The 26,936-nt window shown below is 36.8% G+C and overlaps 3 protein-coding genes across 7 annotated transcripts; all 3 read left to right on the top strand.

Annotated features, from left to right (window-relative positions):
• Positions 1-799: 799 nt before the first annotated feature.
• Positions 800-6,135, top strand: LOC149006319 (uncharacterized). Of its 2 annotated transcripts, none has more exons than XM_089166695.1 (5): positions 800-1,202; positions 2,009-2,109; positions 3,546-3,659; positions 4,274-4,357; positions 5,518-6,135. In XM_089166695.1, exons 1-5 carry the CDS (start codon positions 908-910, stop codon positions 5,572-5,574), a joined length of 651 nt encoding a protein of 216 aa, XP_089022821.1. In that variant the 5' UTR covers positions 800-907; the 3' UTR covers positions 5,575-6,135. The 2 variants fall into 2 exon arrangements, with proteins under 2 accessions (XP_089022821.1, XP_089022820.1); XM_089166694.1 differs by having other exon boundaries at positions 803-1,202; positions 2,006-2,109; positions 5,518-6,134.
• Positions 6,136-15,252: 9,117 nt separating this feature from the next.
• Positions 15,253-16,137, top strand: LOC149006318 (wall-associated receptor kinase 2-like). Its single transcript, XM_089165388.1, has one exon. The coding sequence runs from the start codon at positions 15,253-15,255 to the stop codon at positions 16,135-16,137; it is 885 nt and encodes a 294-aa protein (XP_089021514.1).
• A 1,536-nt stretch (positions 16,138-17,673) lies between these two features.
• Positions 17,674-26,928, top strand: LOC149006317 (coiled coil protein). Of its 4 annotated transcripts, none has more exons than XM_089166020.1 (7): positions 17,674-18,204; positions 18,308-18,431; positions 20,695-21,025; positions 21,127-21,203; positions 24,226-24,277; positions 24,504-24,937; positions 26,196-26,928. In XM_089166020.1, exons 1-7 carry the CDS (start codon positions 17,879-17,881, stop codon positions 26,244-26,246), a joined length of 1,395 nt encoding a protein of 464 aa, XP_089022146.1. In that variant the 5' UTR covers positions 17,674-17,878; the 3' UTR covers positions 26,247-26,928. The 4 variants fall into 4 exon arrangements, with proteins under 4 accessions (XP_089022146.1, XP_089022145.1, XP_089022144.1 ...); XM_089166019.1 differs by having other exon boundaries at positions 18,305-18,431; positions 24,507-24,937; XM_089166018.1 differs by having other exon boundaries at positions 18,305-18,431.
• The last annotated feature ends 8 nt before the right edge of the window (positions 26,929-26,936 follow it).

Genomic DNA, 26,936 nt, shown 5'->3' with positions numbered 1-26,936 from the left:
CTGCAGTTGCTTGGAGAATTAGTGTAAATCTCATAAGTGTTTTTGGATTAAAATATACACGTGGCTAAATTCGACTATTCATTAACACTTTTTAGTAGGGGTGTAAACATATTGGATTTGGATAGTGGTAATACTATATCTACATCCTATTATATTCTGACAAATTTGGATAATATTATGTAGTTTTTGGACGAATTCAACTGGATTTGAAATGATAATTGGATAATTATTTTATTAAATAGATTATTCTAATTGAATATGAATAAAAATTTTCAACTACCCTATTAACATCTTTACCATTTTAGTTTGGTATTTATTTTAGTTGATAATAGATAATCTAGAACAATAGTTCGTTCAAGATAGGTCTTAAAAAAAAAAAAGAAAAAAATATTTAATAAAATAATTTAATCGCATAATTTTATCGGAGGATTCGGATGCGAATACAAACTTATTTCAGCTTATCCATTTACAACCTCGCTGATAATTAAAAGAGGGGATGTAGGGACTTTTTATCGAGTGCGACCTATGCAAGTATTAGCCCTGTGCACTACCAGCGCAAGCACTTGTCCCATCAGCGGAGCCCCATCGAGGCCTAGTATAATCCATAGCTCATGCCCAGGCCAAAGAGCACACAACCGTCCATTTACATTTTTTTTTTTTTTTTTTTTTTTTTTTTTTTTTGTCAAAATCCACTTACAACCTTACTCTTTGGGAGATTGACTCTACTTTCTACCGGGTGGAGACGTGAATTTGGGTCGTTTGAACCGGGTATGCCTATTTGGAGTGCTTTTATGGCCTCCTGATGATGCAGAGGACACGCGACCAGTCGGAAAACTCTTTCCCTTTATTCTTTTTTTATCGAAGTTTTTGACCACACAGAACGTCGACGCTCAGGAGGAAATCAACGATGGCCTGCCGGACTGTCTTCAGCCCAGTTTTCTTGACGGAGCCATGTCGCCCTACACTTCCAACCTGCAACTCAGCTTCTTGCTGCTCTTCTTCATCTTCTTCATCTTTTACGCTTGCTTGTGGACCTTTGACGCCGAGTTTGCATTGTCGAGTTAGGTTATCTGTGGTTCGAGGTTTTCAAAAAGTACGACGAGTTCGTTTCAGTTGCTCTAATGGAAAAACCACTTCGTCGTCGTCCTCTTGGCAAGACGATCAAGGTCCCCCACAGGAAGCTGTCCTCAGAGCCATTTCAGGTTATACTCTCGCTTTCGCTCTGCGCCTTTCTTCTCCCTCTATTCTCTTTAATTTCCTAATTGTTCTCCCGTCGGGAGCTTGTTAATTCCTAATCCCATGTTTTGGTAGATGCTGCATATCTAGGAGTTCCATCTTTTGGTTTTCTTTTTCTGTTGAATTTACTGCTCATCCTTGAAATTTGTAAAGGTTCTCTGGTTGGAATCCCGAAATTAAGGGAAAAGGAATGAAATTAAATGAAAAAAATATATTTTAATACAAAATTTTGTAGTCACGAGAAGGTAGTCTAATTCGACAATTTTTCATATCTGATAATGAAGTAGTTTACTTTCAACTACATTCCTTCTTTTGAGAAAGAAGAAAAAGAAAATCATACAAGAAGTTTATTCTCTATTTCTGGTTGCATTTTTCGTTTTCTTTCTAATATCAATTTTACTAGGCATTTCTCTTTACTTGTTGTCAGACAAAAATGAAAACTTACAATGTTGTGGAACAATGTCGAGTAGTTTTGGCAGTTTGAACTGGATACAAAATAGGAATATTAGATTATGGCCGTCAAAGGAATAAAGGCTCCCGTATGCCGTTTAATGTATTCTAAGTTACTAATTCCCACAAAACATTGTTATTATGGGAACTATTACATATTAAGCTTGGTGGTTTATTGCATTTTGTGTTCATGTTATCTATTAGAACGGTAATCTGCCTTTTCTTTTCTTTTTTCAAATCTTCCTTCCACCCCTTCCTTTGTAAAGGAAGATTTCTTATCGTGATCATGTTTACTTAAACTCAAATATTTTGGGTTCAGAAGTTTCAAAGACAGAAGGAAGGGTGGGGCAAACCACAAATGTTGTAATCGGAGGTACAGTGACAGACAATTCTACAAATGAATGGGTTTCTCTGGATCAGAAGGTTAGAATTCAATGTTATCTTATTTTTAGTTTTTTATGACTTCTTCATGCTAAACTTCACTATGTTTTCCATAAGTTAGGTAAACTATTTGCTTGTGTAATTCATATTTAAATAAAAAAATTTGGATGGAAGGATGGAATGTTTTTCATTTAACCATTGCATATGTTCTTCAGTTAATGATAATATCCATGCCTTTCTTCATTCCATTTTTGCACACGATTTGAAATACTCAATTGATCATTTTTTTTTTTTTTTTTTTGGGGGGGGGATGTTGGGGGGGGGGTTTGTCCTATCCAACTTTGAGGTAGATACTTTATGGGGTGCGGTTATGTTGTCCAACAGTTCCCTTTTTGCTGCAATGAGGCAGTTCAGACGAATGAATCTTGAAAAGCATTTCTCCAGGACATTCGGGAGGATGTTTCTTTCGTTCTTTCTAAGACTCCTATAGGCTTCCATGGAGGACAGGCCCCTTATTTCTTACTCATAGCATGTCATTGACTCATGTTCTTTAAAAGGTTTCCTACGGTATATGCACTTGTGTGCTAACAGGTGTTCAAATTGTTCTTTAAAAAAAAATCCTCCAAGCTGTCCAATTTCTTCTTATAAATTCCCTGATATATATTTTATATGTACAATAGTATATAGTATAATAAGATAAAAGCCAATTAGTGAGATATGCATGCAGCAACTGTAATTTATTTTTTCTGAACTCATGAAACTTGTCCATATAATGGCTTGTTCAATATTCAATTAATAAGTAGGAACACCACCTCCTGCATAAACTAGGTTTTTCTTACGCATGTTTGAAATTTAGCATTCCAAATGGCCTCTAATTAATAGTCAAAATTAGTATAAGGGGACACAAGGTACCACTCAAAATTGGAAGACTAAAAATAAATAATTGAGGGGGCTTGTCCTTAGCTATCATAACCATAAGGTTTAACAATTATATATAATATATAAGAAAGATGTGGATTTGTTCTGGTTCTGTTTCCTAATTGGTCTATAGGTTATAGAACTGCTGGGATGAATAACTTAATCGGCAGATCTAGAACTAGAACAATATCGGATGGGTTGATTCTGGTTCCTAGCTGGTTGGTTCCGGTCCAAAATTGACAGCCATACCTGGAAATTAGTTTAGCTAGATCTTTTCATTGTTAATTATATGACTTGGGTTTTGGGGGAATCTAGTCCGCTCCTCTGGAATAAATTGACCCCCACCCAAAAGGAGAAAAGAGAAACAATAACATTACTGAACGTCGTATATTATTTTCTTGTGAACTTTCTGTGGTTTGAAAATTTTGTTGCTGAGGTGAAGAAACCAGATATGGCTTTATGTATTTGCCATATAGTGGCTCCAAATCAGTGTATCACTCTTTCATAATGTAGCCATTGTGAATATTTCTTCTCTAAAAAGCTTTTACTGGACTTAACAGGTAAACTCATACCCCACAGTTAGAGGGTTTACTGCTATTGGAACTGGAGGTGATGATTTTGTGCAAGCTATGGTTATTGCTGTTGAATCGGTACTTCATCGACCAATTCCTGAGGTACAAATTATGTGTGAAACAGTCTCCTGAGTCCTTGCAAAGTTCTTTTATGGATTCATGAATTCGCTCCTTAATGTGAATTGGTAATATAATTTGGTTGCATTGTTTTTTGGAAGTTTGTCACTTGAGATTGTGTCAAATTTATTTATTTATTTATTTTTTTGTTGGTGATTTGGAACTTCCTTCTGGGTGCAAATTTGCACCAGATCATATTGTTTTAGAAGATAGAAGTTAGGAGATGGATGTGTTCAGTATATGCTGCTCTTCATGGGGCCCCACCCTGTTAATTGATTGCAACCTGTTTTAAGTTTGAGGAGAAATTTATCTTTTGAGAAGGTGGTAATGGTTCTGGTATTTTTGTATTGGAAGCTTGCCGAGGAGAGAACATGGCTGATATTTTTAGTTATGGAATTCCTTACCTCCTTTTGAATCTTTGAGACATCTTATACTTATCCATTTGATGATCAGCGTAAAACTGTGTTTTTTAGTAAATGCATCTTGGGAGATCTTCTCATGCAGATCTTTGCATACACTCATGATGCCTTGTCTATGGCTGGAATGTGTAATTGCTGAATATATTTTGATGTAAAATTGGCTTTTATGTCTTGCAACAGGGCCGTGTAAGGCAGAAATTATCTTCAAGGGGCAAATATGTATCTGTAAACATTGGACCTGTTAAAGTTGTGTCAAGTGAGCAGGTCTGTCTCTCTCTCTCTCTCTGTCACACACACACACAAATGCAGCACGTTAAAATGGGTTCCTTCTGATTAAAATAAAAGATAGGACTGAGAAACCAGACTCCATCTGATTTAATATTATTCTACACTGAACTGGGTTATAGCAAGGGTGATGAGCTTCATCAAGTATTTTATGATTTTATCTTTTCTAGATCTGAGTCTCAAAATAATTGAAGCTGAGCCCACCTTTTTCCTTAAATGAGCTGTGACAACTCTTGTCACGTATCACACATAGCAATGAGAAAGCAGGGCTTTTCTTTCTTCTGTAATTATATTCCTGTTTAGAATAGTTTTATTTTTCAGTAGGCTCATTTTGGAACTTGAGAACCCAAACTCTTTGTTTATTTTAAATATAAGTGCTTAATAAATTTAAATAAAAAGACCTACTGAACACTATTTCTATGTTGTATTGGTGTTAAACACCACAAAATTGGATGGTTATGCCTTTTGGAGTTGGATACGGGAGTAATGCTCCAGGCATGGGCATGCAATCAATGTAAAACTGAACAGATTCCTGGCAGTGTGTTTTTCAAGGACCAAGATCATCCTCAAGGGAGTGGAGATCCTTCCACCCAGCCTGCCCTTGTCCTTGAAAAGCACTATCTTTTGGAATCTTTCAATTTGATATCTCTTTTTCTTGAAAATTTTAAATAGAGATTGCAGTTTGGGACTGTGAACCCGAGGCAGGTAAGAATTTGCTCTTATGATGTACTCATTGGCATTGAATTCTGACATCAACAGGTCATGCATCTTTGGTTATTTAGATTCATGCTTTGCTATAGTGTTTGAAAATGCGGAAATAAAATGACAATGTGTACTTTAGATTGTATGTTAACTTAAAATGGTGTGTGTTATAATTAGAAGTGATACTAACCCAGCCGAGATCCAACAATAATACTAACAATGACTTGGCTTAGTCGATGGGAAGAAAGGGGGTGAAAAAAACATAGGTTATTGATGGGTTGAGAATTTGTAAACTGCTTTGGTTTTAGTTTTGGTTTTGGTTTTGGTTTGGTTCTGGTGCTGGTTTTAGGTCTGATTCATGTTCGTTTAATCGGGTTCTAGTTCTTGTTCATTTGTTCTGTGTTTCTGATTATCCTCTGTATTGTGTTATTTTCCAGGTCCAAGCTGTATACAATGCCATGCGGAGAGATGACCGGATGAAATATTTTTTGTAGGCTGTGCATCTGATCCTATATTATTTGTGCAAGCAAATGCAAATGCAAATGAACGAGGGTGATGGGAAATCCCTCTCTCAGTCATGAGTTAATTTCCTTCTTGTAATGTGTATTACTGTTATGTTCATTTGATAGTGGTAGTTATGGTTAGTCCATCAGCAGCTTGATCGCATCTGAACCCTCGCTTGCTCTCTCGATCGCTCCCGCCTTTAAGTTCGACATTTTGGGTGAAGGGTTACTTGGTCCTGTGGCCATCAGATGGAAATGGTTGTCTCAACTTGAGAGGTCAGTTGATATCCTCTGGATCAACTTTCTAGTGGATGAGGAGATATTTTTGTTCTTTTTATTCTTATAGAAGGCATTTAATTCTGTATAATCAGCCAAAAAATTTCAGCACATCAAATTGACAAAAACATGCTTCGAATAATAAAATAAATAGCATAGCAAACAACCAAGCATAATTGCAATTGTTCCCTTACCTGATTAATGTCTATAACCTTATAATTGCAATTGTTCTCTTACCTGATTTATGTCTATAACCTTCTATATATCCAATCAAGGCACAGCATTGTCCTAATAAATAACATGTTCACACAATTACATTTGAGACTTAGAATCAATCTAGCCAAATCAAACTTTCAAACTTTGACACATGGCTAGAAAGGGAGCCAGTTGAACCAACTGTTAGACTAACTGCTAGATCTTTGCTACATCCGAAATTCATGCTGTTGATCCCCATCTTTGATGAGTTTTATAGAGATTTTATATTTAAATTAGGTCTCTGATATATACTAATTAAATATCCCAAAGAAGAAAACTTAAGAAACCCTAGTTCTAGATCAGATGTAAAAGAGGAAGCATTCACAGGAAGATTACACTATCAGAACAAATACAAAATTTATTCTTCTTATACAATCTAATTGGGATTGATGGAAAACAATGGATTTCCAACCAAGTCCCACTTCGAACAGAAGTTTCCCTCAAAATAACTTCTTAGAATAATGATTTAATAGAAGAGAGTTTGGAGGTAGGGAGTTTTTTTTACCTTCAAGATTAGAATACTAACAAAATTATGTGGTTTTCTCCACAAAAGGTGTCATCTCTTGCTCCTCATATGCTCTCTGACCTTTTTCAAGCCTCTCTATCGTCTGAGAATATAATAATGATGAAAATTAGGGTTTTAAATCCTTAAATAAGGGCTTTGGAGGTGAAAATCTTGAAATTGCCCATATAGTCCTAACCAATTGTCTAGGGTGGCTGTTGGTTGGTCAATTAACCGTTTGGAATGGCTGTCAACTAGTACTCTGCAGTACAAGGGTGGTTTGCCTCCATAGTTGCTCTAAAGCACTGATACAGGCCTAGGGAGCATTTTAAGTGCTCTTACCTGGGTTAAGGCATCTTTTGACTTTGTCACTCGTGACCTAAAAATTCACTTGCCCAAACTATTTGGGTTCTTGTTGGATCTTCTTCTGGTTTCTAACAAAAAGGCAATGTTGTCATCTTCAGCATCTAGATCCATAGGTTCTAGTGCCAAAATAGTGATTGCATGTTGAATGGCCTACAACTTCTTCCCCTTTGATGCTTGGGTTCTAGAACCTGCAATTAGGGTTTTAAGCTAGGATCCTAAGGGTTATCACAAGTCTTCTTCCATGTGCAGTGAAGCCCAAATCACTTTGCAATTAAGAGAAAACCAGGGAGGAAACTAGAGAACTATTACTGCCCTTACAAGAACTCAGAACAAAACATACAAATGGATAATAGAGAGAATGAAACCCTAAGCAATAATATGAGTATTTATTCAAACCAGGTAAAGGACACAAATACCCTTTAAACGAATACAAAAGTCTTCTAAAGTCCTAAACTAACTAGAAAGACAGTAATGCCCCTGGAATCAACATCATTCTACAATAATCCTTTATCAGGATGCATTAAACATGATTTTTTTTTCTTCTTTTTCTCTCCTCTCTTTTATAAGATTGCATCAAAGGACAAATGAAGATATAAATAAAATAAAACAAAAAATCTAAAAAAAAAGGGAAAAAAAAAGGGGAAAGGAAAGAAAAGAAAACATACCTAATCACCTATAGTGGGTTCTTATAAAAGAAAAGGAGAAAAAAAAAAATATTTGATAAAAAAAATTGCTTTAATAGAGTAAAAGGACAAAAATAAAGGGCAATTTGGCTATTTTAAAATATCAAAGGAGAAGGAGAGATAAAATTTCACTTTTTTGGGAGAATCAGAGGTGAATAAATTTCACTTTTTTTTGGGAATCAAAGGTGAAACTTTTGAAAGGGAGTGAAAATAAATAAAAAGTAAATACAAGGGGAGACAGATAAGTTTTCCCATTATTTTATAGTTTTGTTGTTAAGGTGAGGTTTACCAAGGGTTAGGGCCAAGGCCAGAAATGTGTCAAAGTTGAACATTTGAACTATCCTTGCCTCAACTAGCCAAACTTGCTTCTTTTTTGAATTGTCGATCATATATATAAATTCTTTGTGGTTGAAATAGATGATGAATATGCATGCATTAATATTGATGGAGCAGATTACCAAAAAAAAAAACTAATATCGATGGAGCACATATCAAAAGTAAAAGTTACTCTTTTTGGGGTTAAGAAATCCATTTATTGAGGAAAAACGAAGGCAACAAGGATACAATCTTTGAGATAGGGAGTGGAAAGCGTCCAAACAGTTGTGCCCTCAACTAACTGAGCATTCCTGGCTAGAACATCCACTATAGAATTGTAGGTCCTAGTAACAAAAGAAAAACGTCATTCCTCCAAATAGGAGGCACAATGTAAAATGCTTTTGACAATAGCCTCAATGTAAACTGGGACTAGACTTGACTTTTGAAGACAACAATGTATGAGCTCAAGACTATCAGATTCAAAAATGACTCGTTGACAATCCACTTGGATCGCAAAAAGCATGGCCTTCTTGAGAGCCGGCACCTCCCCATGAGCACTGAACCAAAGATCAGTAGACCCTAAACAACCAACAAAATGTCACCAAAGTGGTCATGGGCCACACCACCCACCCCACACTGAGCTCCTTCATCAGCAAATGAGGCATCGACGTTGACCTTTGTGCAACCCACCGATGGAGCCTCCCACTAACCATCCATACTTGATCCTACACTACACCGTGTTACCTGTGCAAAAAGGGAATTGTGGATAGACTCCTCCACTCTTTGTGCTACCTCAATAGCTACCTGAGAAGGTGACCAAGATCTCCTTTTGAATATTAGATCATTTAGAGTAATCCACAATTGCCAACACAAGAACAAACAATGTGCCAAGACCACACTCTTCTCACTCTCATTCATGGTGGAAGTTGTGATTCCCACAACCATTCATATAGATGAGGTTCCTCCAAAGGTGGGTCATAAGACACCTCACTTGCAAACCATATAGCCTTTGCAAAAACACACTCAAACCAGGATGATGATCAAAGAATTCCATCTCTTTACCACTATAGATACATGTCGACTTGAAATCTCCTTACTACCACTGCCTCTCCTATTGGAAGTCCCACCGCACAGCCTCTCTAGAATAGATGTTTGTTAAGACAACGTAGAAGGGGGTGAATAGGTTGCAACTAGTGGATTTGCTTAATTATTCAGTTTAATTGCAAATATGAAATATTGTGTAACTTTAAGTGAAATTATGATATTGCAATTAATCACAAGACAAGGGATTTTATAGTGGTTCGACTTTACAAGTCTATGTCTACTCCTCTCTTAGTCTTAAGAAAGTATACCACTAGTGAATTCTCTATTAATACAATGGGTAGTGATCAAGCCCTTACAATCTATATTCTATAGAGCAAGAACACCCTTTATAATCTTTGTTCTATGTAGATAAGAGTACCTTTTACAATCCTAGTTTATCCTAGGGCAAGAGCACCCTTAAGTAATTCCAATTAACCTATACTATAATTTAAACAAACAAAATACAAGAAATGAAATATTACCTAACAATGGGTGTGACACTTTACCCCTTGTGTGAGTGTGATGCAATGGGAATGAATATTTGAATGACGGATGAATGCACCACTACTTAGAGACCAATAGCCTTCAATCACCTCAAGCTTGGCTTCAATGAGCTTGCTTAAACACCTTAGTATGTTCTTCAAGGTTGAGTGAAGTTGGAAGACAAGTAATGAATGTTTCCTCACAAATTGAGAGCTTGACAGTTGTAGGGGAGTTATTGCTCAATAGACAAAGTAGAAGCTCTTAAATGGGGTTGGTTGGGCTTATAAAGATGGCATTCAATTGCTTAGTTCAACCTCCCAATGAATAGAATTTTTCACCTAGTTTTTAGTCCAAACAGACGTTCGTTTGAATCAGATGGAGCTCAGTTGGGGAAGTAGCCATTAAAAAAATAGCCTTTAAGGCATTTTTTAAACAGACGAATGTCCGTCTGGGCTCTTGAGACCAGACGGATTTCCGTCTAGCACTCTCTAACCAGACAGATGTCCGTCTGCAGCACATAGTGCCCAAAAAAGTCTCATGTTGGGACATGAAGGAATTTTGGGTCCTTCTAGCCAATTTCTAAGCCTTAGACACTCTTCTTACATGTCATGGGTCAGTCTAACAACATGATACACGTGCAATTGAATGTGATTACATGTGGGTGTGTATGAAAGTGTCATAAGTCTAGAATTTTCTAAGTCTTCTTTCTTGAGCTTGACTTGATATTCTTGAGTCTTCTTGTACTTCTATTTTTTTGCTCAATTTGACTTAGATTTTCTTGTTCAAAATTGGCATGTCTTGACTTCGCTTCGAACATCCAATGAGTTGGATTTGGTTCATTTGCTTTCGTATTGAGCTGGACAATCATAACTCAGTATAGGCATTAATACTTCATGTTTGTTATCATCAAAACTAATGAAGGCTGATGTGGCAATGCAGACATGGCATTTCCCAACAAAGTTTTATCTTAGGTAATACATGCGCCTTCCAGATGAAGCACCACATTTCCAAAGGAATAGAGACTCATGGAAAAGTTCTAGAAGAGAAGGCCTTATCTTGTCTCTACATGAGCACATCCATTCTAAAAGCATTAGATACAACTTTGATCTTAATCTTTCCATTCCTTGACCTCACCCAAATAAGCTTATCAGAATTTGGAAATGCCAAGAGAGGCATCTTACAAATAGTTGTAGTCACTCTTTCCAATAATAACTGTTTGATCAAGTCAACTTTCGAAACTCTTTCATTAAATTCGAAACCACCATATTATCCTTACCTGGAGGGGGTTCTTCATCTACAGAGAACGATGGGACCCCTTGAATCCACTTATCCTTCCAAACACGAACCTCCTCCCAAGTCTCAACATGTCACACCAACCATGGTCACAAAGCCTCTCTTCCCACCACCAGACTTTGTCAAGCCCATGAGGATTGACCCCCTACTCCAGCACTAAAAAGAAGAGAAAAAGAGTGAGGAAAGTGAATAGCTTTAATAAAGCGAGCCCAAAGTGAATTAGGCTATTGTCATAATCTAGCTGCCATCTTTGCCAATAAAGCAAGATTTTGGTTATTAGAATTTCTAAAGCCTAACCCTACTTTAGATTATGGTAAACACAATCTTTTCCATGAAATCCAATGGATTTTATTACGACCATTAACCTCCCCCACAATAAAAATCAGCCGCCTGCTTGCTAAACTAGTTAGACAAAGATTTAGGAAATTAGCCACTTGCATACCAAAAAGTAAAAGTTACTTGCATATATAAATAAAAAATATAGAAAGAATCATTTTTTTTCTTCTTCTTTGGTCTAAATATAGAAGGAATCATCATGAGATTATTTTGCATTTAAGTATTCAAGCAAATTTTGAAATTGAAAAAAAAATAATAAGAATGCCACTCTAGAATCTCCTTCCTTCCCACCAAGGAAAGGTCCAAATTTTATCATTGAATAAAAAGTAAATAAAAAAAAATTTATTGGTTCAACTCTAGTTGATGAAATATGTAATATCTCCATTTACTATATATAAAATGTGCTACTGTATCTCCTTAAAAAAGTTAAAAATTAGTCAAATAAATTATCATTCTATCCTCCATACATTTTGAAATTACTAATCTAATTATAGATTTTGCTTGTCAACTCAATCTTAGACTTTGCTTGTTATTCTTGATGTTTCTTGCTGTTAAACTCTGTTAATTAAATGATGATATGATATCTTTAATTTTCTCAAAAGTCCCCCATAATAATCCTGGAATGTTATATGATTTTTTACCAAAAAATGTTATATGATTTATTTGTACTTTGTATTAAACTACATTATCGTTAGCTTTAATGTTTCACGCGGCTCAATTCCGTTGCTTGTTCAAATGCTAGCGAGATAACTTGGCCACCACGTTTGGGAAGTCAAGAAGCTCATCACGCATGCTTCCAACCCCGATACTGTGTTCGATTCCGCTTTGGTCCGATGCCTACTACCTATCATAAAGGATTCAACTTTTTGGAATCAAAAATGACAAAAATACAAGGGCAAAATTGGTATTGCATATGGTATTGTTTTTTTGTTTCTTAATTTTAAAAGGGTAAAACAAACATTAATATCCAACCATAAAGTTTGTTAAAAACGTTAGAAGTGATTGGGGCGATGACAATTTTTTAATTTTTTTTTTGGGGTAAAGTTGCGATGATAATTTCATAAAGAGTAAAGTTGCCTTTTAGTAAAAGCTATAGTATAAGGTGGGAATAGTAATTATCCTAAAATAATATATCATTATTAACTACAATTAGGTGAATAATCATGATTTATTTTCCCGATCATACTATTTTTAAAGAGGGGACAACTTTGAGCCACACAGCTTGATATGTTTTTTTTTTTTCTTTTAATAATCATCGGAATATGAAGAATGTTGAACATTTGGTTGGGTTTGAATATTTATCACCCCTAGATTGGGAGCATTATTTTAGATTTATTTTATATAATATGTGAGTTTGAATTAATTATTGAAATTAATAATTAATGGGGTTTCAATACATTGGACCGATACACTGCAATTAGGTTTGAGATGAGTCAAACTAGTCCATTGTGAAAGTAGACTAGAGTTTGAAATTGTTGTAATAAATAGTTATGATGGGTCCCTCGAATCACTTTAGTCCTTTTGTTATTTTCTTTTTACGAGAAAGAGGTATGGTAGATAAAACAACGAGATTGGATAAGGCTTTATCATTTTGAGTTTCAGGTTTTAGGATCAATCTTCTTCAACATATGGTGTAAGGTACACATTTCTCTTTAAATATTATATCGTATTTTAGTTTTTGTATGGTGTGATTAAGGTTTTGAGAAATCCAAAGTTACTCTCACAATTGATAGTAGAGCCAAACCATATAAAGCTAGAATCAATTAATTAATTATATAACTATTGGTTGTTACGTATCGTCAATATTGTTGTTCGTTTTGATTATTGTTCTAATCTCACTTATTTAGCGACGCCTTATGTTACCAAATTGGTTTTTGAGGCAATGTATATAGGCAAAACTGAAGTGATTGGTTGCCCAAAATTTTATTTTCCTCTTTCTTTTTCTTTCAATCGAAGTAATAGATTGCAATGGTTTAAATAGAAACCATCAGCCAATGGAGGGTTAGTAGAATGGTTAAGAACTTGACTTTTCAGTGGAGTGATTGTGGGTTCAATCTATACTTAATATTCTCATTCTCAAATTTTCTATATATAAAGGGCGTCCATGTACATATAAATTATATAGTAGTTAATAATTACGTACCTAGCGTTTTATGTTGAAAAGTGTGAAAAGCCAAAGGCATCCCTACTAATATTTATTTAAGTCCACCTTATTATGATCTTTCTTCCTTTGTGTTAAAGAAATAATAAAGAAATAAAAGAAGGAGATGAAAGAAATCTGAGAGTTGGTCAAATTTTATTTTCTTTCAAGAAAGTGTAGAAATTCCATACAAATTACACTAGAGAATTCGCCTTTTTTTTTTTTTTATTGGTTGCCAACCTCGGTTCCAGGCTTGTCGACTATCCCCGGCGTGGTGGGTGGTTTCGGGCTTTGCTTCCGGTTCGCCGCTGCTTGTGGCCAGTTGCTCCTTTGGACCACCCCGTTCCGTCTTTAGATGAGTTCTAATTGTACATTAATATGGTAAAATCTAGGAGAGGTAAGTCAATCTTGTCATGGTGGGGCCACTTGCATTTTCCATGAGTTCTCTACGCATTTTGGGGAGAAGAAAAAATCTTCACCAAAAATTTCAAGTCTAACAGCAGCAAGGAGATTGATTATTAGTAGATTTGCATTGTACATAAAAGCTTTTGTGCTTCATTTCGAAAGTTATATACATGTTATAAATAGCAATCGGAGGTTTTAGCTGTAGTAACTTACTAGAGATTTCAAATTTCTGCAATTTTGGACCTTAATGTCTATATCTAATACCCTTGTTAGCCCTGATACTCAGACAATCATCCTACTGTATGGTGAAGAACTAATAATTTTTGATACACAACCCAAGTTGTTAAATTACCTACTAAACCTGATAGACATGGAGCTACACCAGGAAATCCAAGCCGATTGTAATTTAAGTCCAACACTGACATAGAACTACGTATGTTGATAGCTTTTTTCCCATTTTTTTAATGAACTTTTCTTCTTATTAAAAAAAGGAGCAAATTACACTAGCATCCCAAAATAAAAGTCTTAAATGGACCCACTTTATGGTAAAAAGGTTCAGACCCCAAAATTAGATTTTTACGGTAAACTTGTCAATTACATAAAAGGTGTGATGATGGCAAAAGCATCCTATAATAACGTAGAAAGTTTCATGATAAATTAGAAGATGACCTAAGGGAACCAATTTTGGTAGTTTTAAATATAAAGTAAAGATAATGCTTTAACACCTAAAAATAGTGCAAAAAAAAAAAAAACATAAACTTCAAGCCACACAATAGCTTCAAGTCCAAAACTTGGACATTAATTCAAAGCTGGGCCTATCATGTTACTTACAACTATCCCATCTCTACGGTTACAGTATATGTTGTTTGTCTTGCAACCAAAACCATTGCCCTACTATTACCAAAACAAAAAACAAAACCATTGCCATACCATATAGCAATAAGAACCATTTTTAACAACTATATTGTATCATTCTTGAAGTAATTCGGAATGACCTAAGTTTAATTTATATAGGTGGTTCTTGGTTTTGGTATTCGGTTTTAGTACCAAATTAACACTTTTAACGGATAGATGTGGAGATCTCCACTTTTCATTGGGTGAATGACTTGCCGATGAGACATGAGATCTCTCTCCAATGAAAATTGAAGGTGTATTTTCACATAGTATCATGTTGATAGCAAATTCAAGTTCCAGTTGCAATCCACATCACTGTTTTTTCTATCCAAGCAACCTCCAAGAAGTTGACAAAGCTCAATGCTTCATGGTCTAACTTCAGACCCTCCCTTTTCTAAAAGCTACCTATTCAAAAAATAAAATACAAAAAAAAGCTCTTATCCTAAAAAAAAAGGAAAAAGCTCATCACTAATTTATATAATGATATTTTGCTGGCGTTGTAATCGCACCCAGTAAAGTAAAAAAACATATGCCATTATTCCTTCATTATAAAGCTCTGAATCCAATCAATTATAAACATATCTGGGGAAGCAAAAGAGCACCCTGAAACTGAAACAGCAACCAAGAACTAAGAAGCAATGACTACTGCTCTGGTGTTGTTGCTTTCATCCCTCTTCGTCTTCCAGTTATGGCCAGCAGTGGCAATGCCAGATTGCACTACTGCATGTGGTGATGTCAACATTCCCTACCCATTTGGCTTAGCAAGTAGTGTTTCAAATTGTCCCAAACCTCGTTTTCTGGTAACGTGCAACAACACCTTCCACCCTCCAAGACTAATGCTCGGTGAAGGTGAAGTCATCAATATCTCATTTGCAGGCCAAATAACTATGCTTTCTCCTGTTAGCTACGACTGCTACAAGAAGACAGGTGAGATGATTGATCAGGAAAGAACAGGTTGGAGAGCAGGCAGCTTGCTTAGAGTTTCTGACACAGAGAATAAATTCACGACTCTGGGCTGCGACAGCATCTCCAACCTCACCGGTTTGGGGGGCCTGGACTTCCAGAACGGGTGCAGCATGTTTTGTGTCAACCAGTCCGATGTGATCGATGGTTTCTGTAGGGGCATAGGTTGTTGTCAGACCCCAATTCCAAAGGGCTTGGGATCCTTCGAAATCTCTCTCAGGAGCTTTCAGAATCACACCAAAGTCTATGATTTCAATCCCTGCAGCTACGCTTTCATCGCTCAAAGCAGCTGGTTCAACTTCTCAAAGTCGTACCTCAGCAATTTTAAGACTTCATACACAAGGAACAACAACAAAGCCTACTACGTCCCTGTGGTTTGGGACTGGGCAGTGAGTCAAGAAAATTGTGATGATGCTCAGAAAAACATGACTACCTACGCATGCCACGGCAGCAAAAGTAAATGTGTCCCTTCCAAGAACGGTCTTGGCTATAGCTGCATTTGCTCTGATGGCTATCAAGGAAATCCTTATCTTGAAGAGGGAAACGGCGGATGCTCTTGAAGATTTTTAGTCCAAAATCAAGCCGAAAGCCAATAAAGCCAATCTGGTTATAGTATTTATTTCTAATTTTGGGTTTGAATTTTTAAATTTTCTTTCCACCAAATTCATGGGAGATTATTCCAAGGATATATAGTTTTTGACAGGTTCAAAACGTGGTGACTCTTTTCCTCTATAAATAAGGTGTAAACTCATTTGAAAGATGTCTCAACACATCAATTTTATGTTTTTGACTTTATAGTAGGTTTTTTTCTTTCTTTTCTCTACTTTTCTTCTCTTTTGTTGGGTAGCCTTAGCATAGCAATGGTACAGTAACTACAGTTCGCTAAAAAAAATTCTCACGAATTTGAGTTGTCTTCTCCTAAAACGCATCAAAGGTCTCGATATGCCGATGTAAATAAAACCCACAACAGCTTGAAAAAAATTATCCGTCCTCTTGGGTCAATTGTTGACCTTGACACACCAATGCAAATCTAAGAAGACATTGCTTTTGACAATTCTTTATTTATTACCCTTACTCCATGTGATTCTTCATTGCCTATTGCTTTACCTAATGGTTCCTTTGCTTCTTTCACACATTATGGATACATCACTTTATTATCGGGTTTAACTTTGATCATGTTTTGTTTAAATATCCTTAAAATAAACAGTGTCTAAGAGGTTTTCAGTGATAAATTGGACAAATATATCCAACGAAAATTCAATTTTATGATCTCTATGCTTTTTAAACATAAAATGGGGTGTAAATGCTTTAAGGCCTCCATTTTGGATGTCAGTACAATTTGCTCAAAAAATTATATAGATGCCACATCATTAGTAAACTAATAGAGTTTAACTAGGATACATTAGTAATTATATAAAAAAAACTAAAAGTTAGATTAGAAATTTTAAAATGTATAAGAGGTAAATTAGTAATAAAATTAAAAGCAAATTGTATTGGTACTTCAAAATGGAGGCCTTAAAGTACTGACACCCACTTGATGTTTAAAAAGTATAGGAACCCCAAAATTGAATTTTTACTAGATATATTTGTTAAACTTATTACTAAAAACAATCAGATTACTATTTATTTTTAAAAATATTCTTATAATAAACATTGTCTGAAAGGTTTTCAGTGACAAATTGAACAAATATATACTATACAAATCCAATTCTGGTTTAAAGCCTCCACTTTAGGGTGATAGTGCAATTTGCTCTAAAATTAAATTACAATAAATGAACAGTAATTATTCTATAATAAATATTGTCTGTGTTTGTTTACTGGAATAAAGGTGGGGTGGGAAAAAAGAAGTGGGAAAATTATTGAAAAGAGTGTAGATTTCTTATTTTTTCCTGAAATCCTAACTTTCTCACCCCAAGACATTTTAAAACCCCACATATTTGGTGGGACTTGTGGGAAAAGCTGGGAAAAGAAAAAAAGTGGGCACCTGTCACTATCACTTTTTCACAAAATTTTTTTTTCTTTTTCTTCACCCTCACCCCATTACACATAGAACCCACATATTAATTTGATGGAGAATTTTCCCGCAAATAGGCAAATGGTATGATCGAGTCCGACATGGGCCACATGGCTAGTGCTCACTAGATCGTTCCCTTCGCTAGGGCGCTCAAAAAAGTTCACTACCTGCAAGAGGCGGAGGTTGAGAGCTCCGATAAAAGTTCGAACACGGCTTCGTAGGAGGAGAGAGAGATAACAAACTGAATTCTCAACCCAAAATTGCTCGAGTTTCGTCTTCATCCTATTATGGAACAGCGGCGACTGAATGGCAGACGAAACCCTAACCTTAAGAATCGTAACAATGACAAGGAGAAGAAGAAAAGGAAAATCGAGGAGTTCGAATTCTGCAAGATATGTAATCTCAACCACGACAAAGGTCGACGCCACAATTACTTCCCTAACCACATCAAATCTCTCTCTTCGTTACTCTCTCGATTTCTTAAGAAGATCTCAGACATTCGATTCTTCCTCAAAAATCCTCTTCTCCTTCGACCGGAGCATGCCGATCGTAATCAACTATGGTGCATCTTCTGCGACTGCGACGTCAAAGAACTCGGTAGTTCATTCGCTTGGTAATTTTGCCATTAATATTCCTTGTTACCTATCTTATTCTCATTACTACCGCCATTATTCAGCAGCTAATATTTTCTACCTGTCCATCGCTTGTATCAGTAGCAATGCAATTGTTCATCTCGCCAGCTTCGAGCACTTGAGCAATTTAAAGCGTTTCTTATGGAAATATGGCGGGGAGATGGATCGACTCGATGCATTTAGAATTTCTGAGTCCGATCTTTCTAAGGTAAGAAAAATTGAGAGAAAGATGAGGCGTATTCTCCTGTTTTTGGCTTCTTCTCCAATGCTGTTTTATCGTCTTCTTGATATTGTTTAGGAATTCCATATATTCGCTAACTATGGGAAAGGATTAGTTGCTTTTGTGCTGATGATGTTTGTGATTGTCAATGTCTTTGCCTTGAACTGGCTGGCTGTGTTGATAGAATGTATAGTATTTTCAGGATAATGATCAAGACCATGGAATACATTCCAAGAGAAATAATGAAAGATTAAACAATGGTTTAGAAGCTATGTTAGATCCATTGTTCCACTTTAAACAAAACTTTGATCCTTATTGAGTGAGTAATGTGAAAGGCTGCTTGCTCTTCCAGCATTGAAATTTTAGAGCAAATTACATGTACACCCCATGAATTTCTATACTATTTTGTTTTATCCCCTGGAATTTATTCTATTACATTTGCACCCTAATGTTTCAAATTTTAAATTATATATCAGAGGCACCCCTATTGTTAGAGTAATTGGGTTACGTGATGATTCAGGATCTACTGTATTTTTCAAATTCCCAAACTGCCCTCATCTACCCTCAATCCATTTCAACTTTCAAGAGAAAAAGAAAAATAAAAAAGAAATGGAAGAGGGGTTGCTGAAGACCAACTATGACTGATTTTTAAGTATTTTTTTCAAATTTTCTCTCACTTATAATAAGATTCAGCAAGGGTATATATGTCATTTTCCATTTTAAACTAACAGTGTTAGGCAAAGGGGACATTTGTAAAATAATAATTTCAGGAGATGTAAACATAATAATTTGCAAACTCAGGGGTGTATATGTAATTTGCACAAGTTTTTATGGCTGTAATATGCTTTGTTTCTCTGTCAGTCTTCCCTGCTTATGTTATGCTTGACTCTTTTTTCTTTTTTCTTTTTTGGGTGGTGTGGTAATCATGTTATGCTTGACTTCAGAAGGCTTAATTTGTTCCTGTCTTGTTTGAATTCTTCCTCAACTCAACTCAACCAAATGCTATCCCCGAACCTGTTTTAAAGCCATGATTGAGTTAACCCAAAACATCTTTCTCACCACTTCTTCCCAGTTCAGTTTCATTATACCCTTGTTCTACTTAGCTCCACTAATCTCTAGCCTGCTACTTCTTAATTACTGTATTTAGGTTATCTAGTATATGTCATCATTTTGATCTGGTAATTTGGTAAGTCCCATCATCTTGATTTCTAGTTGAAGTTACTGAGGCTGAACAACCAACAGTCTCTACAGCCAAGCTGGCAACCATATCTACGCAGGAGTTTTTTTCGTTATTAAATCCTCAGCGACACCACCCTGCCTTGATACCTAGCGCTTGCCTGAACTTGAAACATGAGAACAGATCTCACAAACGGAGAAAGACAAGAGCTGTTGTGCAAAATCTCATAAACTGAATGGTGTCTTTTTTTATTACTCAAGGGGCAATATTTATAGGCTTTAGTTCGCCTGATTACAAGTGTTCTCTTTGGCGTAGGACTTAAAACCAAAGTAAAATATACTATAGTCTCCTCTCTCTGTGTGGAGAACTTAAAACAATAAAGATTATTCTTCCCCTGAGTTAAACTAGACCAGCTTGAACCTATTGAACCAAAAACTGAACTAGTACTATTAGTAGTAAACTGCAGTGCAGCAACCTCAAGTGCCCTATTTGGGCTTCTCGTGGATTTAGGCCTTCAGGTCTGCATCGGTACCCATTTGGCATGGAACTACAAATGGACAGATGTAGCAGAATCTCCCCGTTTAAAAAACTGAACTAGTACTATTAGTAGTAAACTGCAGTGGGTTGACCTCAAGTGCCCTATTTGGGCTTCTCGTGGATTTAGGCCTTCAGGTCTGCATCAGTACCCATTTGGCATGGAACTACAAATGGGCAGATGTAGCAGAATCTCCCCGTTTAAAAATTTGCAGGATCTCCTACCTCTACTCTGGATCATTTTCATTCGTATATCTTGAATTTCTAGGCTTTTTATTGTATGTTCAGGGTTTCCATGCTTTCTGTTTCTACTCAGGGTTGCTGAAAACCTGTTTTCTGTTCATTGTTTGTTGGCATGTTTGCTGCCATTTGATGGTTTGCTATCAAAGAACAGGGCATTCACTTTGGTTTCTGTATGGGTTGTAATATTTTTGTGGTTCTCTTTATGTATATAGAGTCATCACTATTTCTTCCTCTTTTTTATTGCATCTATATGTGCATTATAAATATTAAGTAATAACTGTTTTTTTATGACTGCAGTGGGAGAAAAGGTGTGAATCATTGAAGAGTTCAGCTGCATCATCGATTCAAGGATCTTATGAACCGTCAAAAGATATCCAACATAAAATTAGCTCTGAAAATATGCATAATTTTGAGAAAAAATCTAGTATATCTTTTAAATCGAGTTTTTCAAATAGTGTTCTGCCTTTACAATGTTCTACGGATGAGAGATGTCACATTTTTCATCCAGAAACCACTGAAGTTGCTCGTGCACTTCAGCCAGATTCTACTTATTTGCCTGTGGACATGCAAGGAAAGAAGCATTCTCAGGGTATGCATGTCACGGACAGCATGAGAATGAATTTGAAAGGTATGCATAATGTAACTCTTCCCAATTAGTTTATACTCTTTTATGACTTTAATGGACGATCTTTCATGGAATGACATTTTCATCCTGTCTACATTATGTAGCTGACAGTGATAACCAACATCCCCTTGTCCACAATAGTCATGGAGGCTCTGTTGGTCGGTCTTCTTGTAATGGAGGGGTAAGCTCACTTATGGATTTGATGTTTCTTGTTGAAATCTTTACTAAATATGATGTTTGGGACATTTTTATTTCCCTGTCTTGTGATTGTCTTATGGTCAGTTGCTCATTGTATTAAGTCTGGTCCCAAAATTTTTGTTTATATCTTCTGCGGTGAGTGTTGGTTTCACTTGTGTATAATTTACCATTATGTCGATCACTTGTCAGTCATTCTGATTAACTTTTTTTTTTTTTCTGGGTAATTATCTTCTGGGGAACTTTGTAATGTACCACTAAAATTTGGCCTTGTGAATTGGTTGCTGTTGGTCCAATCATTTTTGTTCATTAAGATAGGTCAACAGGTTTCTGCTGCTGTGAGGCCTGGGTAAGATCATTATATATGCAGCATTGCCTCTGCTTTTTGCAAAGAGGCTGTTTCCAGACCGAAATCTGTGACCACTATGGAGCAACCTTCACCATTTCACTAAGGCCTGCCCTCTAATCTTTGTTGATTGCTGATGTTTACTTCCTTAAATTTGTCTAGCATGAAATGATACAATCTTTCTAAGTTTTTTGTTGTTTTATTACCAACATTGTCTGGTTTCGAATAGTTGCAGAATTTCATAATGCTTAGTACTTTGCTTTCATATCCTCTAAATCACCTTACCCTAAGGTTTGCAACAATATGCTGGTGCTAATTTATTGAATCATTTGTTCCAGTTCCAAGATCTTTCTGATAATAAGGTACCTCTAAATCAACTTCCAGGTGCTCTGTTTAACATCTATTACAGCTTCCAGTTTTGGAATAAATAGATATATACAAATACTGAGTCTTGCTATGAAATTACGGTACAGGGTTACTGTCACTCAAGAACCTACCATTCTAGAGAAGCATTTGGTTTTATGCCAGGAAGACCCTGGACAAAAGTTATTTACTTGAGACATCGATGTAAAGATCTAGAGATTGCAAGAAGGATCTGTGTCTATTATTGAACTAGAAAAAGTTACGTGACACTTGTGACCTAGGATCGGTGTCTATTATTGATAATTTTCTTCAATTTCAAGCTTCCTCCCCCTCTCTCTAACATATGGCAGCTATCAATTGAAGAACTACAGCGGAATTGTGAAGAAACCCTATCATCCTTATAACTCCAAGTAAGCACCTGAAGCCCAACCCAACCCAGCCCCTTCCCTCCTCTTCTCCCATCTGCAGGCCTTGCCCCATCCCCGTAACCCTGACTCTATCATGGCAGCCCCCTCCCCCCATTGCAAGTCATTCTCAACCCTTCCCCAACCCTGCGGCAACCCCTGCTCCCCTCTCCCAACTCCAATCCCTTAACTCCCTACTTTCCAAAACCCAAGACTAAAATTCCCAGCCCAGTGTTTCTTCTTTTCTTCTTCTTCTTCTTCCTTTTTTACATCTTGCAGCAACTTTTGAAATTTCCAGAAATTCAAAACCAGAATAGCAGCGGCATTCTAAACCTAAGATTGTTTGATCTCTTGACCTAGACTCACCCCCTATTGGACTTAGACACCCCTCCCATCCCTTACCTTCGACCCTAGGCTTCAGCCCCTCCTTCCCCCCTAAGCCCTAGAGTTTCTGCATTTTATCTTCTTCATTAGGAAACCCTAAACCCTAAAAACTTCAAAACCGTAAATCTCCTTAATCAATCAACCAAGCCCTTTTAGGATTGGCATTCCCACCCATTGAACACTCGACCTATCCCTAGCGCCAATCCAAACCCTAGAAACCCTAATTCCCATAAAACCCTAAAATCGAAAACCCTAAACTTGAATATTCAAATCTGCATTCAACAGGACAGCAAGGTTTCAAGCTTGAATTGCAAAACCCTAGCCAGACCTAACCTTTCCCCTTTCCAAACCCTAGAATGCCCTAACCAGCCTATTACCTTCAACTGTAGGGTATTATGAACCTTAGAAGACTGCTGATTCTCTTGAAGAGGATGCTATGGGTGGGCCTAGATCTAGGGTTTTTCCTCAATCAATCAAACCCTAGATCCTGGTTCACATTAGAAGGAGAAAGAGATCAAGAAGGAAAGGCAATGGGAAGAAGAAAGGAAGAGAAAGGAAGATGAGGAGGCTAAGAGGAGAGAAGAGGAAGAATAAAGGAAGAGAGAGGAGGCGGTGGCTAAGAGGAGAGAAAAGGAGGCTGAAGAGTGAAGAGTCGAGGAACAGAGTAGGGGAGATGAGCGAGGAGGCTTGGGATAGAAATGAGGAACTAGAGAGATAACTGAAGAAGAGCTTTTAGAGAGAGAGGAAGAGGAAGTGGAAGCTAGGAGAAGAGAAGGGAAGAGAATAGAGAGGGAAGAGAAGGAAGAGAAAGACAAGAAGAGATGGAAAGAGAGAGAAGATACTCGTCGAAACCTCCCCAGATTTTACGTTATGCCTCCCCCCACTCAGGCTCCTGCTCCGGATGCCGGCCATTTTGGACCAACATGACATGATGGTTGATGGTGAGATTGGAGCGGGAAGAAATGGAGAGAGGAAGAGGAAGACCAGAGGGAAGCCAGTTCTTTTATTAAACAATTATTTTCGTTGTCTCTTGTTATTATTATTATTATTTATTATGACAACTTTCCAAGTCAACATTGACCATTTGCTCTTAAATTTTAATTTGTAATGTTTTGTTAACAGTGTTCCTTGCTAGTTTCTTGAGTCAATTAAGTGCTGCCAAACGGCCCATGATTTTCTATCACAGTTTGCCCTCTACATATTCTACCTCAGTTCTTTGGGAACATTTCCATTTTAGTTCATATATTGAGATATTGTCCCATAGTCATTCAAGAGTTCACCTGTAAATACCGTCGTAGTCTCATTTTTTTCCTCCTTCCTTGATATGATTGCTTGCAACATCGCTGTAATAATATTTTGGTTTTCTATATGGATATTCCTTTTAAAACATGACTTGTGTTTATCTGGTTCTTTGACTGGCTGCAATACATATCTATCTTCTTGTGCAGCTTCTCTGTCTTCAATATCTTAAAAAGCATTTCTGTTTCTTATTACTTAAGCAACTATTACAGATGTTCCAGGCTTATCAATTTGAAAGCGATAATGGAGGCAGCAGTAACCAAGGTATTCATCTATTTCGGCTTGTTTTTCATTGGAAATCTCTCCTTGATGACATTACCAGATATCTAATGATTGTGTAGTTGGATTTTTGGAAGCATTGGACAGGCATATGTGGCATGTTGCTATTTCAAGTCATCCAAAATGCACAACTGTCCTGCATTATGTATCTGGACTACCTTTTACATCTTATATTGGTTCATCTAGACTATTCTTTTTTCTTTGTATTCAGCAGTGCAGAGATTAACTCCAGTAACTCAGTTGCTTGCTGAAGTACCAATAGGAAATGTGCATTCTGGAGCTCCTCCCCCTTGGTTTGAAGAAAAGAATGAAAACAGTCAGTTAAACGTTGAAGTAAGCACAGGGTTATGCACAAGGAGTTTTGCTTCTCCCTCTGAAAATCCTGGGAAGAGTCGAAAGTTGAACCCAAAACGAGTTGGAGCTGCTTGGGCAGAAAAAAGAAAGATAGAGCTGGAGAAAGAGAAAAGAGGGGAGATTGTCTCTCACAACTGTGGTGCTGATTGGCTCCCTAATTTTGGTAGAGTTTGGCAATCAGGTAGCAGGAAGGAATCAAGGAAAGAATTTGAGAAGGAAAATCAGAAGTTCATCGATGTTGATTGTCTAGCTGAAACGATCGAGATACAACCTTACATTAGCAAAAGACTGGTAATTGTTGCCTGTATTCTCATATGCTGTGATTTCTACACACAAGTTTCTGGGTGTTACAGGGCATTAAATGCCCAAATGGACTTTTTTGTGAATGCAGTGCTTACAAGTTCCATGACCTCCCATGTTCCACTTGTATTACGAAACCTGGTAGACTTGAGTCCAGAGTTTTAAGGTGTTGGTAGCTATTCCGATGTCAGTCGAATGGATCTGTATTGGTCCAATATGGCCAGCCTGAGCCACTTTTTGGTATTAGTCACTAATGATATTGTATGGGCAGTTTTATAAACTTTACGTATGCCTATCTGCTGATATGCGTAAAACAACGCCGATGCTTCAAACCCAGGAATTGTGTATTTTTACACATATCGAGTTCTCATGGCTGATCTATTAGATATGTCCCATGCTGGCATTGAGTCAACCATGAAGGCATCTATTTCTTACTAGAATCAGCCACTGATGATATTTGATAGCCTGCTGATATGGTATTGATAACTTCTCCATGCTTGAATGTGAAAACTGCTTTTGATGTTTGATGAGTATAATCTTGTCATCTTTTGTTGAATATAGAAGGTGAGCAGGGAGCAGCACAATCTTCTCTTTGCTCAACACTTTTTCTTTGGCTGCTTCTGCTGGCACAAGCACTTCATTGTTTTTTCTTTCTTTTAGAAGGTTTCCTATGTTCACATCAAGGTCAATGATTAGGTTTTTAGTCTCTCAACAACGGTATTGTATTTCTGATGTGCTCTATCTGCTTCTCATACTGGAAAAGAACCAACAGTTGAATTTTAGTTTACCCAAGGACACAATTCAAGGTTCAGGCAGGAGCCCTAATTTTGCCACCATTCTGAAGTTAGCTCCTGTCTTTTTGCCCTCTCCCCCCCCCACCACCACCAACCAAAAAAAAAAGGGGGGGGGGGGAGGGAGTCAGTTTTTACCTTTTATTTCTAAAATTTAAAACTAAACAAAAAAACTTTTATTGTATGATTTATGGTTTTAAATTTTAAGGGCCTGCTTTCTTCTTTTAGCTTTCTAAAATTTTTCCTTTACATGTGTCTGTGGGTGCATGAAGGTGTTTGCATTTCTCGTTTAGAAGTTTTTTAATTGCATTTCTGTGTTTCTACAAATAGACTGGATGTCTAGCATACGTTAACCTTTTTTTTTTCCTCCCAGCATCCTTCCTCTCTCTATTGTATTCACAGTTTGATGATCTTGAACTGGATTTTCTAATGGTTGTGTATTGTCTTTATACGTGCAGAGGAAGGAGATGGATGAAAATAAGCCAGCTAGTCATCATGATCCTGTATAGTGTACCTCTTAAAACATTTACGATGACAAGATGCTATAGTTTGTGCTTGTCGAGTAATTCTTGACCAGGAGGAAATGTTAGATAATGTTTAGCTACTTGTAGAATACAAATGTGAAATCAGTCGATAGAGGTTGTGGATACATCTTTGAAAACATGTTTGTTGCAGTGATGCTTGCATCTTCGGCACACTACGGGAGATTCACTGATTTCAGGCCAGCCTTGTAACTAACTAGGCTTTTCCCAGTATCCTGTGATCAAGTCTTCTACCTCAGGTGTTTCAAATACAGTTTGAATTTTGCTCGAGCAATAACATTTTTCTCAGGTAGTTTTTACTCGTCATCCATGGAATGGGCTGCATCATCTAAAAGTTACCACCTTCATGTATATCCTAAACAGAGTTGGAGCTTGTTCATCTATATCAAATTTCTTGATCACAGTTTCAAAGGTCTGTGTTTGACATCATATCTGGGACATGCTGCCGTCGATTAAAAACGCCACAACGTCTCTTTCAGTGAGATCAAATGCTGCACAAGAGAGTCTCTGCATTAAGTCTGTACGACTGGAACTCACCATATTTTCCACTCTCACCATTGTGCATGCAGTGTTGATTGCAGTCACCTTCTCAGGATCCTCTGACCAATTTCAACTTGATCAATCCACCAAACCCTGTGCATACTCATGTGCCTTCTG

The sequence above is a fragment of the Hakea prostrata genome, chromosome 8 (assembly GCF_041222555.1).
Source record: "Hakea prostrata isolate BN-2017 chromosome 8, UWA_Hpros_2, whole genome shotgun sequence".
NCBI classification, from domain to species: domain Eukaryota; kingdom Viridiplantae; phylum Streptophyta; class Magnoliopsida; order Proteales; family Proteaceae; genus Hakea; species Hakea prostrata.
Note: the sequence above shows the minus strand (reverse complement) of the source record. Positions and strands in the feature narration are given on the sequence as shown.